This window comes from Chamaea fasciata, unplaced genomic scaffold (assembly GCF_029207755.1).
Source record: "Chamaea fasciata isolate MVZ Bird 193981 ecotype frontalis unplaced genomic scaffold, bChaFas1.0.hap1 SCAF_5, whole genome shotgun sequence".
In the NCBI taxonomy this organism is placed as follows: Eukaryota; Metazoa; Chordata; class Aves; order Passeriformes; family Sylviidae; genus Chamaea; species Chamaea fasciata.
In genome coordinates this window covers 74,384,737-74,396,562 of record NW_027094090.1, presented here as the reverse complement: position 1 = coordinate 74,396,562, position 11,826 = coordinate 74,384,737, and the positions used below count along the sequence as shown (strand labels likewise).

The 11,826-nt window shown below is 54.3% G+C and overlaps 1 protein-coding gene and 1 long non-coding RNA gene across 2 annotated transcripts; both read right to left on the bottom strand.

Moving 5' to 3' along the window:
• Window positions 1-2,528: 2,528 nt before the first annotated feature.
• On the bottom strand, window positions 2,529-6,682 carry CDKN1B (cyclin dependent kinase inhibitor 1B). Its single transcript, XM_066184487.1, has 3 exons — window positions 5,763-6,682; window positions 5,116-5,246; window positions 2,529-3,755 (listed from the first exon to the last, which is right to left on the bottom strand). Exons 1-2 carry the CDS (start codon window positions 6,235-6,237, stop codon window positions 5,125-5,127), a joined length of 597 nt encoding a protein of 198 aa, XP_066040584.1. The 5' UTR covers window positions 6,238-6,682; the 3' UTR covers window positions 2,529-3,755; window positions 5,116-5,124.
• Window positions 6,683-7,977: 1,295 nt separating this feature from the next.
• LOC136290043 (uncharacterized) lies at window positions 7,978-10,487 on the bottom strand. The gene is made up of 2 exons (XR_010720939.1): window positions 10,245-10,487; window positions 7,978-9,815 (listed from the first exon to the last, which is right to left on the bottom strand). It is a non-coding gene; the product is annotated as an uncharacterized lncRNA (long non-coding RNA).
• Window positions 10,488-11,826: the final 1,339 nt, after the last annotated feature.

Below are 11,826 nucleotides of genomic sequence, written 5' to 3'. Positions count from 1 at the left end.
GGAACCCGGGCGCTGGGGATGGCAGGGACGGGCAGCCGGGCGCGGGGGATGGCAGAGCGCCCGTCGGGGCGGCGGCTCCAGCCGGGGGAGACCCGCAGCCCCCGCAGCCCCCGCAGCCCCGGCTCAGCGGGGACACGCTGCCGTGTGAGCTCAGGTACGTGCGTGTGCACACGCGGGGGGAGCGCGCGTCCTCACGTACGTGAGGCCGCGGAGCGAGGGAGGGAGGGAGGGAGGGAGGGAAGAAGGAAGAGGAAAAGCACTCGGGGGAGGGCGGGCGCTGCGTGCGCACCCCGCGGGGCGGCCGTGCGGTTGCATCAGACGGGGCGGGTCCGGGCCACGCTCTGCCCTGCCCCTCCCCCGCCACGGCCCCTGCCCGGCCCCGCCCGGCCCGCCTAGAGCTGCCAGGCGCGCGAAAGTAGCGAGTCAATGTTGCCTCCAGCCGCCGGAGGAGGAAACGTTGCAGCGGAGAGGAGAAAGGGATAGGGCGAAATAAAATTTAAAAGATTCGTCTCCCGGCCGCGCGGGCCCGGCCCCGTCTCCAGCTCCCCGCGGGGCTGCGGCCGTGCAGGCGCCACCAGCAGCCCCCGCAGGAGCGGGTGCGGGTCGGGTCCGAGCAGTGGCCGCCCTGCCCCCCTTGCTCCGGGCGGGGCTGCGGGGGATGCTCCCCCCTCTGGCTCCGGCCCCGCGCATCCCCCGGGGGTCACCGGGGGAGGAGGACGTGGGGGCGGGCGCGGCGCTGCCCCGGCGCTGTTGCGATAGCGGCGGGCGCGGCCCCCGGTGGAAGCGGCGGTCGGGGCGGCCCTCGGCATCGAGGGAAGCGGCTTCGATCTGCCGCGGGAAAATAGCGACGAAAACAAACAAACAAAAAATTAATACCGGGGGGGTTGGTCAGAGGGCACATCCCAACCCTACGTGACGGAGAAGCTGGATGGGCCCCGCCCGCCGTCTCCCTCCCCGGCCCGAGGCTGCAGCGCCGACCCCCCCCGCCCTGCCCCCGTCCCCCGCCCGGCGAGGTTTGGCTTGCGCCGGCCGGGGGGATAGGCCGGTTCAGGGAGGCGCCGCTATTTATTCTCCACCGAGATCACTTTGTTTGTGTTAGGGCAAGGGGAAAAAAAAATAAAAAAATTTAAAAATCACGTAACTTTTTTTTTTCCCCTAAATCTTCGCGAGTGTCTTCCACGTATAGCGGGCTGGGTTGCGTAGCCCCGCCGAGGCGGCTGCAGTCCCTGTGCGTGGGGCAGGAGGGCGGGCACGGAGGGCGCCCGGGGCGGACTGCAGCGTGTCCAGCGATCCCTCGCAGCCGCAGCAGCCGTGCAAGGACAGCGTCAGCGCCCGCTGTGCTCGCTCCTGCCCCTCCGCCCCGCCCTGCCCGAGTCGGGGCCGACACCGAAGTGGGGCGGGCGGCCGCGGGCTCGCCCCCTCTCTCTCCCCGGCACAGCCCGGCGTTATCGGGGAGGTTTCGGAGCGAGGGCGAGCCCGGGTGCGCCCAGGATAAACAACGGGATCGCGTTGCACCGGGGAGTGGGGGAGAACCCCGTAGAGCCTCGCGGGGAGCTGTGCTCCCCCTCCGCCCCTGTTCTGTGTTCTTATACGTTCTTATTTTTTCCTCGCAAGCCCTGAGGCTGAGAACGTCGCTCCCCCGCATCCCCGGGCGGAGGGGGCCGCTCGCACCTTGGCGGGAGTGGCGGCCAGGGCCGGGCGGCCCCCGTCATCTGCCTGATAATACCCCGCGCCACGGGCATCCCCTGCTGCACCCTGCGGTGCCATCCCTCCCTGTGTCCAGCGCAGCCCGACCCTGCGCGTCCCCGCCGGTGCTGCAGGGCCGTCGAAGCGCGGCCGGTGCCTGGGCCAGCATCTGCCGGGCCTGGGGCGTGCGAGGCGCCATCTTTGATAGCCACGAGCGGCAGTCCGGGGAAGATGCCCTGGGGTTCTGGTCACCGGCAGCGAGGGACGGAGCGACAATCCCGGGAATCCCGGGGGTGAGCTAGCTCTCCGATGGCGGCCCGGGAGGTGCTCTTTTGGGCTCGAGTTTGAAGCCTTAGGAGCCAGAGGACTAAGCGCAAGAAATACCTCGAAATAATCTTCTCTTTAAAAACTAAACAACCCCACCCCAGACCCCAAAAACATTATGACACAGGAAATTCCACTCTTTCGCACCAAGACACGGCACATCATTCCCAATTATCACAGAGGCTCAGCAGCATTTATGTTGGAAAAGCCCTCTTTTGAATCCAGCTGTTAACCCAGCACTAAACGCTGTCCCCAAGTGCCACATCCACACGTCTTTGAAATCCCTCCCGGGATGGTCACTCCACCACTGCCCGGGGCAGCTCGTTCCAATGCCTGAGCACCTCTCCACGAGGAAATGGCATCGCTGCACTAAGGGTGCCGCATCCTTCCTTTACTTTCACCTGCGCCAGAGACCCGTGAAGAGGTGGATACTCAAAGGAAAACTGCTATTTCTTGCAGTCTTATTTCCTCCTGTGCCAGGCTGAGGGAGGTTGAAACACACACTAATGAAGACCATATTTCTTATATATGGCAGTTTTCTTTATTGATTGCTTGATGTGAAACAGTATCAATCTGGATTTTTCCCCCCACATATTACAAAAAAAAAAAAATTAAACTGGCTCAGTCTGCAATCTTTTAAGCACAGCCATATTAATTATGAGAAAAAGAAAAAAAAAAAACTAAAAAAACCCTCTAAAAAGTCTACCAAATAGAGCATTTACAAATGCACAAAAAAATGCCACTTTGGCTTTATGGGGAAAAAATAATGTCTCCTAGATTAAAAAAAAATCTTTTAACATAAATAAGTTAGTATAATTTCTCAGTGTCTTTACAGAGTTATGTACACAGGTACACTTCAAACTTTTTTTTTATTTTTACATACAGGTACACAGGCAACGTAGAAATACTGTTTAAAGATGTAGTATCCCTTTTCCTCTCACACACAAACACTTTGGGAAGTGGGTCAGATCAGAAAACAATACTCCAGATTCAGAGCAAAAGCCTTCCAGATTAGGTAAAAAAAAATAAAATAAATAAAAAATCAGGCAATGTAATCAGGTGGGATGATTTTACACAACTTTTTACAAGCTATCAGTTTTGGTATATGGATTGGGGGGGGGAACTTTTACTACTACATAACGGAATCATCACAGCTCCCACCTCTTCAGTTTAATGCCATAGAAAGAAATTTCACAATAATCTGCTCTGAACAGTTACCACAATGATACATTTAATAAATTCTAAACAAAAATTTTTAAAAGTTATAAAAACACTGTGGACCCACTTAAAGGGACAATACATCTTTAAGTAATAAAAAACCTACACTGCTTCTCTTCATAGATTTCATTGCTTGCTAGATTGTGAAAGCAAGTTCCAATCGGTCACCCTCTTCCAGTCCCTCCCCCCACCCAACAAGTTTTATGTGCTACATAAGGTAAAAACTATATACACAGGTAGTACAATGAAGCAAATAAGGAAACACCTAATTGCACAATGCTACATCCAATGCTTTTAGAGGCAGGTCTTTTAAGAGTGCCTAACATTTAGTGTTATTGTTTGCTTTTTGTTGCTGTTGTTTTGTTGCTGCTCTTTTTAAATTTTTTTTTCAGTGCTTGAACAGGACCTCCACCCCCCGGAGATCGGCGATATGTGTTTTTTTTCCTTTCCCACTACAACTTTACATCTTCCTCGCTTCATCGCCGCCCGCCGCACCCGATGAACGAGGACGAGGACATCCCTCCGCTCTGCAAATGGGAATAATGAAGAGGAAAAAAAAAAAAAAAAAAAAAAAGAGAGAAAGAAAGAAAAACAAAAAAAAAAAAAACAAAAAAAAAAAAAAACAAAAAAAAAAAAAAAAAAAACGGAAAAAAAAAAAAAGACGGGGGGGTGGGGGAAGCGATTAGAAAACATCGACAAGAAACGCGATCCGCGGCACAACCGGTTCAAACCGACACCGCATCCCCGGGGCGGGCGGGCCCAGCCCGGGCGGGGCCCCCGCCGCCCCCCCCCGCCGGGCCGGGCCGTGCTCCTCGCACCGCTGCCAGCGGCCCCAGCCCCTCCATCCCACGGCGGGGAACGCGGAGGGACATCCCCCCCCCCGTGCCCCCACCCCCAAAAGCGGGCGGGATTAGCGGAATTCGCATGGCCACGCTCGGCCACGGCTCACCCCAGCGGTACTAATTTGTTGCAACTTCTGCTTTACAGCTTAATCTCTCTCTCTGCACAATCGCAAATCATTGGGTTTTTTGGTTTGTTGTTTTTTGTTTTGTTTTTTTTTTTTTCCATAAACCTCGCTCCTAACCTCGGGTCCCAAACCGCCGGCTCAATTTTTACCAACTCTCCCCGCCCCAGCCCTCGCCTTAAAACTAAACAACAAAAAGAGGGTAGGGAAAAAAAAAAATTAAAAAAAGGAAAAAAAAAAAGCTGCACAGCCCAGGCTTTCATTAACCCGCTCTCTTCCCCCTGCCAGCCTCGAAAACCAAACCAAAACAACAGAAACAAAAAAAAGGGGGGGGGGGGGGGAACAAACAAAAACAAAACAACCTTGCATTGCTCGGATTATGAGAAAGTGCCCGGATTCCCCTTAAACCCAACTTCTTGACTTATTCCTCCCACAGTGGGAGGTGGCCGCGACATGCGACGGTAATGCTGACACTGGAGGTGAAAAAGCCCCCGGGGGGGGGAGGGGACGACGACGACAAGGGATCCCTTGGCATCTGACATGATGCATCAGCCGCGTTTCCAGCTCCGTCCCTGCACCCGCATGGACCATGGGAAAAGGCTCTCCGTGCCCCCGGTGCCCATCCCGCAGGAAGGCAGGGTCAGTCCCACTGCAGCCCCTGCCCCAGCCCCCTGACGCTGCCGAGCCCAGGCTGGGCTTGACTCCTTGTTTTGTTCTTTTCAAGCCCTGCACCTCCCACTCCCCACCCTCCAACACACCCATTCCCGAGCGCTCGGGGAAAGCCACCCTGCCTCGGAGAAAACACCCTCGACGAGCCTACAGGGGCTCGAAGCCCCCTCCTCACCCCCTTAGAGACGCGGGATAGACACTCGGTCACCTCTTTTTTCCCTTACTTGCATCCTAACGCCCTAAAGGGAACTGACCTAGACGCTTTACGTTTGATGTCTTCCCGGGCTTGATTTCTTGGGTGTTTGCTCCACTGAACTGGCACTGGGGGAGTCTTCTGAAACCTCTTCTTCTGTTGTGTTGGCTTTTTTATTTTGAGGAGAGGAATCTAGGAGGGGAAAATTGAAAACGAGGGGGGCGAGGGGGGGAGAAGATATTAAAATATTTTCCTTCCAGATGTTTGCTCGGCATCCAGGGGGGATAGATGGAGCCGAGGGGGAATATTCCCGGATCCCCATATCGGCTGCGTGAAGCGAGCAGGGGATGGGGAGACGGGCTTCTCCCTAGGTAGGAGATCCAAAAGATTCCCTCTTTTCGGCTAAAATCCACATTCGTCTTTTGCTGAGCACCTCCTCCCACCTGGGCAAGAGCCCGGGTGCCCCGAGCGGGGCGGCGAGGGGTCGGGGCATCTGACCCGCGTCTAAGGGCTCTTCCTTGTAAATCATCTACCGGCTCCCACTCCAGGCGGGCCTCCCGGGACTGCAAACACTACCCGGGCTTTTTTAAGGGGAAAGGGGCGGGGGGGGGAAACGCCGAGCCGGTGCCACGCGTGGCAGGGGCGGAGGGGCCGGAGCCCCGGCGCTAACACGAGAGGGACGCGGGGCAGAGCCGTGGGGTACGTTACCATCGACCGCGGGTCTTTTCCTCTGGGCAGTGCACTGCTCTGCTAAGTCCGTCTGATTTTCTGAAATATCAGTCTTTTGAGCTACACAGTGAGTGTCCTCTGAGATTCCCTGAGAACTGACAAAAACCACGGTTTGGCAATTCCCGTTTACATCCAAGCTCTGGCGGCCGGCGGACTTGCAGACGGCTTTCCGTAGCCGGGGGGGTCTGAAGTAGAAGTCGGGCGAGCTCCCCTTCTCCACGGCTTGCCACTCGTACCTGCCTTCCAGCGGCCTGTGATTCTGGAAATCGAAATTCCACTTCCTCCGGTACGCCTCCTCCATCTCCTGCAGGTGTTTATTCAAGTCCCTGTTGAGCTCTTCGTGGTTCACCGGCCCAAAGAGGTTCCTGCACGCTGACGGCTTCGGGTACTCCGATTGCCTGGCCTCCATGCGCTCCAGGGTAGGGCTCCCATTAGAAATGCGGACGTTTGACATCTCCCCGCACGCTGTGGCTCCGGGCGGCGGTTTGTTGTGCTCGCTGGCTCTCTCTGCGCCGCCGCCTCTCCGCCACCCTTTATTTCCCGGCGCCCGGCGGCTCCGCTCCGCGCCTCTGCTCCGCGCTGCCTCGCACTGCGGCCCCGCCTCGGCCCCGCTCGCCCTCGGCCCGCGGAGAAGGGGAGAGGAGGCGCCCTTGCATAAGCGCCGGCCCGGGGATGAGCCCCGAGAGCCCCCGCTGCCGCCGCCGGGGAGCCCCGGGCGGGTGAGGAGCGGAGCGCGGCGCTGCCCCCGCGGTGCCGGTCCGCCGCCGATGGTGATGGCGCTGGTGCCGATGATGCCCCTGCCGTTCGCACCGCCGCCGCGTAGTAAAAGCGAGACGGAAAAAAACAAGAGCAGACGAGCCCTTTTCTCAGTTCCCAATATGGCGATTGAGGGGAGGCTGACGAAGAAGAAAATGATTGACAGGACGAGTCTATTTAAACAGCCCGGCCGAGCGATTGGTTATGGCGACAGGCACCGCCCCGTCCGCCGGGCCTTGCCCCGCCGCCGCCGCCGGCTGTAAAGGTGGGACGGGGCGAGCCCGGCTGGGCTACGACGGGCCCAGCCTGGGGGCGAAGGGGAAAACGGGGCACAGCACCGCCGACCCCACTCTCTTCACCCCTGTGTAAAGCCCGCAAAGCCCGGCGGGGTTTCTGCTACCCCACAAAAACACCCACCCCATCCCGCTGCTCGTCCGAGCGGCCTGAGGAATGGTTACGGCTGGTTTTGGGTCAAAGCTGTGACAGCAGTGTCCCTACCGCTCTGGTTTGCTCAGGCTGGGCTCTAGCGACATGTCCCCGCCGAGGTCCTGGGTTGCGGACAAGCTCAGGGCTAGTGGGCAGGCTAACCACCGCCGGGCATGCTGCGGGGACCAGCACCCTGACCACACTGCCTGCGGAGATGGGCTGGTGGCTCCTAGTGCCGAGACGATCATCTCCTCCTGCCCTCTCGGCAGAGAAAGGGCTAGCTTGAGAAATGTCTCTAAAATAATCTCTGCTGGGATTTCAGATGTCAGGAACTCGGGGAAAGAAAAAAATAGCATTGGGGTTTGTCCTGTTTGTGTGTTCAAAAGATTAAATGAGCAAAGAATCACAGCCAGGGATTTTCTAAGCAACTTCCTCGGATAGTCAGAGCAGATGTGGTAGACATAAGAGCAATCATGCTCTCCTCTGACCACCTTTTCCACAGCCATCTTCCCTCATCAGGCAGGGTAGCCCCTTCAATGTGTGGTGTGACGCTACAGGTTCTCTCAGGCACTAAAGATTATGATGTTTCCAGGTGCCCAGATCCTGTGCCTGAATCTTTGGAGGGCCCTGAAGGCTCTTCACACCAATCCATCTGGCTAGGTCTCCTTTGCAAGCAGAGCAACCCTGTCCAAATTTCACAGTGGGAGGGTGAGGTGGGTACACAAGTAGCAAGCCATCTCAACAAGGCAGGGGTCAATACAGTTGGGTTTAACTGGCTGAGATGAGAGTCAGCAGGTTCGGCCTTGAAGACATGGGGATTTTACACACTGGAGAGAGGACACAACCTTCACACAGTGCTCAAGCCCAGGCCAGCACTTTGCTGGCCATCATCAGTCTCAAGGCCTCCAGATTCTGCTCACACCACTCAGCAGAGTAATCTCAGTATCATCAGACCCAAGTTAAAATAAAAAAAATGTATACAGGAAAAAAAAAAAGTCTAAAAACCACAAGGTTGAAATACATTATTAGCCACATTATTTTTATTATATGCTGGGGATTTTAGTATTTGGAAGTTGTTTTCCAAGTCTTCTCAGAAACCACAAGTTTCAGCAATTCACTTGCAGAAAATTAAGGCTGATATTCACATGTCTGCAGGACCTGAGATGCTCTTTTGAAGTTGCAAGTCCATGATAAAACTCCATCAGCTGGAAAAAGTGGGGCCTGCATCTGCTGTATTTGCAGGATTGCATCTTCATTCCTCTAGGCTTTCCTGTCTTTAACTTCCATTGCCACAAGCAAGGAAGCTCCATTTCAAACTTCATTTGCTTTGTCAGCTGTAGGGACACTGAGCTTGTTCTGTTGATCCACACAAGGAAGTTGTAACAAAGTGATAATACAGAAAATGTCTGAGGATGCCCAGGGCTTATCCTGCCGATGGGGACTTCCCTGCTGGTAACCTGCTGAGTGTCCCATCCCAGACTCCTTAGGTGAGAAGTTCCCATCCTTTGCTCCCTGGCAGTCTCTGCTTGTCTCCCTAATCCACAAGGGAAAGGCAACCCTCTTGTCTGTGAGATTATGACAGTGTACCATAGTATAAAATGTGGGGAGTGTGGGTTTCCAAATACTGGAAAAGACTCCATACCCCACGAGTAAAGCAGCAGCAACATGACGGCAGTGCAGGAGAGAGCATTGAAGCTCTTTGGGAAGAAAAAAAAAAAAAGAAAAGTTACTGTAGGACAAGAACCTTCTGGTTTTTTGGGGGTTTTTTTTGATTGTTGTTCTGTTTATACTTCCCTTAGCACAAGGGTCTGAGACTGAGTCCCTGGATGCTGTACAAGTATATTGAGCACGAATAATTAAATCCAAAGAGGCGGAGGCGGGGGGGGGGGGGGGGCGGTTGAGGGAGGAGAAGAGGGGCACGAATAATTTAAGCCGCTGATGGAAGCAACGGAGAAAATGAAAGAGGAGTGGACTGCCCCTCGGTTTATCCCTCTGTCCCTTCTCCTCTATCACCCTCCCTCGCTCTCAGAGGGGTTGGGGAGAGGCAAAGGGGTGTACCCCCGCAGCCGCGGTAGCTGCGCGTCTTTCTGGGGGCAGCACAGCCCGCAACCCGCGCCGCCGGAAACGTTGGGATCGCGCTGGGACAAATCATCAGGAAAGGGGGTAAAATTAAGGAGAAAAATTAAAAAAAAAAAAAATCAGAGTGTCTCCCTCAGGGTGGGAGCACCCGCATCCCCGGAGCATCTGCGGCCGTGCTTGGGGATCGGGGTTGGTCCTCGCCGCTCTTTTCGGCTCTCTCGGCTCGTCCCCACTCCTCTTCCATGCGATCTCGGCAATCCACCTTAAATCGCGGCGGCTGCAGTGGAAAAAAACAAAACAAAACAAAACAAAACAAAAAAAAACAAACCAAAAAAAAAAAAAACCAACAACAACAACAACAAAAAAAAACCAAAACCACAACCAAAAAAAAAACCAAACAAAAAAAAACCCAAACCCCCCCAAAACAACAACAACAACAACAAACAGGCTGTGTCTGCACCGACCTTGCCATGATCTAAAGTGTATTGTTTACAGTCAGGCACCCCCGATGGCTGCAGCAAATCGGGACAGAGGCAGGCACTCGCCCGTAGTAGCAGTGAAATACAGGAAAAAATATACTCGAAAGTCCCGGAGTGAAGCTGTGGAAAGATCTGAGCGCCATCGTCTTGCAAAAGAGGGGCACAGCAGTGGGGCTGCGGGGAAGGCGGTGCGGGGTGGGGACGGGGGCGAGAGCGGAGCCTCCCCCGCGGAGCTCCAACCTCTCCCAGTCGGTCCTGCCCCGCTCCGGGGCGTCTCAGCTGAAGATGCGGCCTGTCAAAGATCGGAGAGGAGGATTAGAGAAAGAAAAGGAAAACAAACAACATCACGAAACCCCAAACCCCAAACAAATCTTGGAGGAGTGAAGCAGGAAGGAGGGAGGAGTGTTTATAGGGAGGTCTGGGCGAAGAATGTCCTGGCTTCTCTAGCAGGCTGTGGACACCCTGTCCCCTCTCTTCCCACTACCCCTCTCCTTGCTCTTGTTTGGGCTTTTCCACTGGCAGAGCTTCTCGCTGTTTTTCTTTCCTCCAGAATCGCTTAGGGAAGCCTCCTGTCTTCTTTTTGGCCACCCTGCCTCCCCAGCACTTTATAAGGCTGTCCAGTGAACCATCAAAGCCCATCTGAACCACACACACAAAGCATCTGGGTTGCTTGGGATTTTATATATTCCCTTGCAAATAATGGGGAAATTGGGAATCATACCTGAGCTCCTCCACCAGGATCTGTCCTCCAGAGCTGAGGATGAAGAAAGCAGGGATATGGCATGACCCATCTGGAGGTTTGCTCCTACCCCGCGTCAGCTGTTACTGAGTTTTCTGGCCACGTGCTGTTTTCTCTCCAGTTTTTCTGGCCAAGTGCTGATTTCAAGAGATGTGGGGCGAGTCTGCCATGATCTGAGGTGCAAGCCCCAAGTATTCACCATAAAATATTCACTTAACAGGAGCCCTTCCCTTGTGGGCATGATTAGGGCCCAGTGAGGTTCAGCAGCAGGGACTGTCCGGAAGGAAAGAGCCACTTCAGTGTACAAAGGCTCTGGAACATAACCCAGCAGTGCCCAGGACCAGAGCACTGCCTAGAGGGGCGAGGAGGTGCCACCCTCGTGTGCAAGTGGCGTTTGAGACCTTTTGCTTATTTGCTGTAAACTCTAGAGGGAGCCTAAGGACAGAGATCAGGCCAGGACCTGGCCTCGCTGCTGGCGGCATCCCCAGTGCCCGCCTGGGCTGGCCCTGAGCACGTCCCGCTCCTGTCCCCGCTCCCGTCCCTGCTGCGGGCTTTGCTCCCACTCCCCTCTCAGAACGTGGGGGACAGGAATGCTCTGGGGTCCCGGCCCTGTCACCACCTGGGTGGGCTCAAGTGCCAGCACCAGCCCAGGGGATTTTGAGCCCTTGTGAGTGTGCTGGCTGCAGGTACAGCTTGGGGATGTCCTTAATGGGATTTGAGGGTGTCCTTAATGGGATTGGTTTTAAAAGGCAGGTACTGTGTCAGAAATGCCTTCTCTGTGCTATAACCATAGGGCAGGTTATGTCTGCAGAAGATACAGGTTAAACTATTAGCACTGAAAGTACTCATTCCTCTCTCTTTGGAGCTCTCTGCTTGTCACCAGCTTCCCTTGACTTGCTGAAGGAGCAGTCTTTCCAAAATACCCTGAGTTTGTCTCAGGGAAGACTGTTCTGGTCTGGCTCAAACAATTTTATTTTTGTTTTTCATTTTGTTTTAAGTGCAAAATAGGAGCAAGCTTAAAACTGCCCTTGAAGCACAGGTGAAGCCAGGAGTGTCCTACAGCCAGCAGTGATGGATGCACTTCTCTGGGTGACAAACTTCTCTTTTTTCAAACCAGGAACAAGAAAGATATTAATATGCAGTCCCTAAAAATAAATACACACACTCACATGTGATTATGTTGAGTTATCCCAGCAAACACTACTGTTGTAGAGGTGAGGCTTAAGTCAGTAAATTGATTACTTGCTGTGGACTGACCTAATTTCCCTGAAGAAAACACACCATACCAAAAAAAAAAAAAAAAAAAAAAAAAAAAAAAATATTCAATCCAGTCTAACTCCATGTCTTTAAGGCTTCCCATTTAATACATCACATAACCCACACTACTTTGTTAGAATAGCAAATCTGTGACATAAGAGTCTTAACTAGGGGCTTCTTATGGCAGCTAAAGTTCATTTCCCTTTCCGTGTTCCTACTACTCCCTTCTGGTCCTCTCTCCTTTCCCTTCCTCTTCCCCTTCCCCTTCCCCTTTCCCTTCCGTTTCCTTCTCCCTCTACCCCTCTCC

Excerpts from the sequence above, each read along its gene's own strand:
- CDKN1B (XM_066184487.1), bottom strand. The coding sequence starts at position 6,237 with ATGTCAAACGTCCGCATTTCTAATGGGAGCCCTACCCTGGAGCGCATG. Across the intron at positions 5,247-5,762 it reads GAAAAGACCCGCGGTCGATG|ATTCCTCTCCTCAAAATAAA; the intron begins GTAACGTACCCC and ends TTCCCCTCCTAG.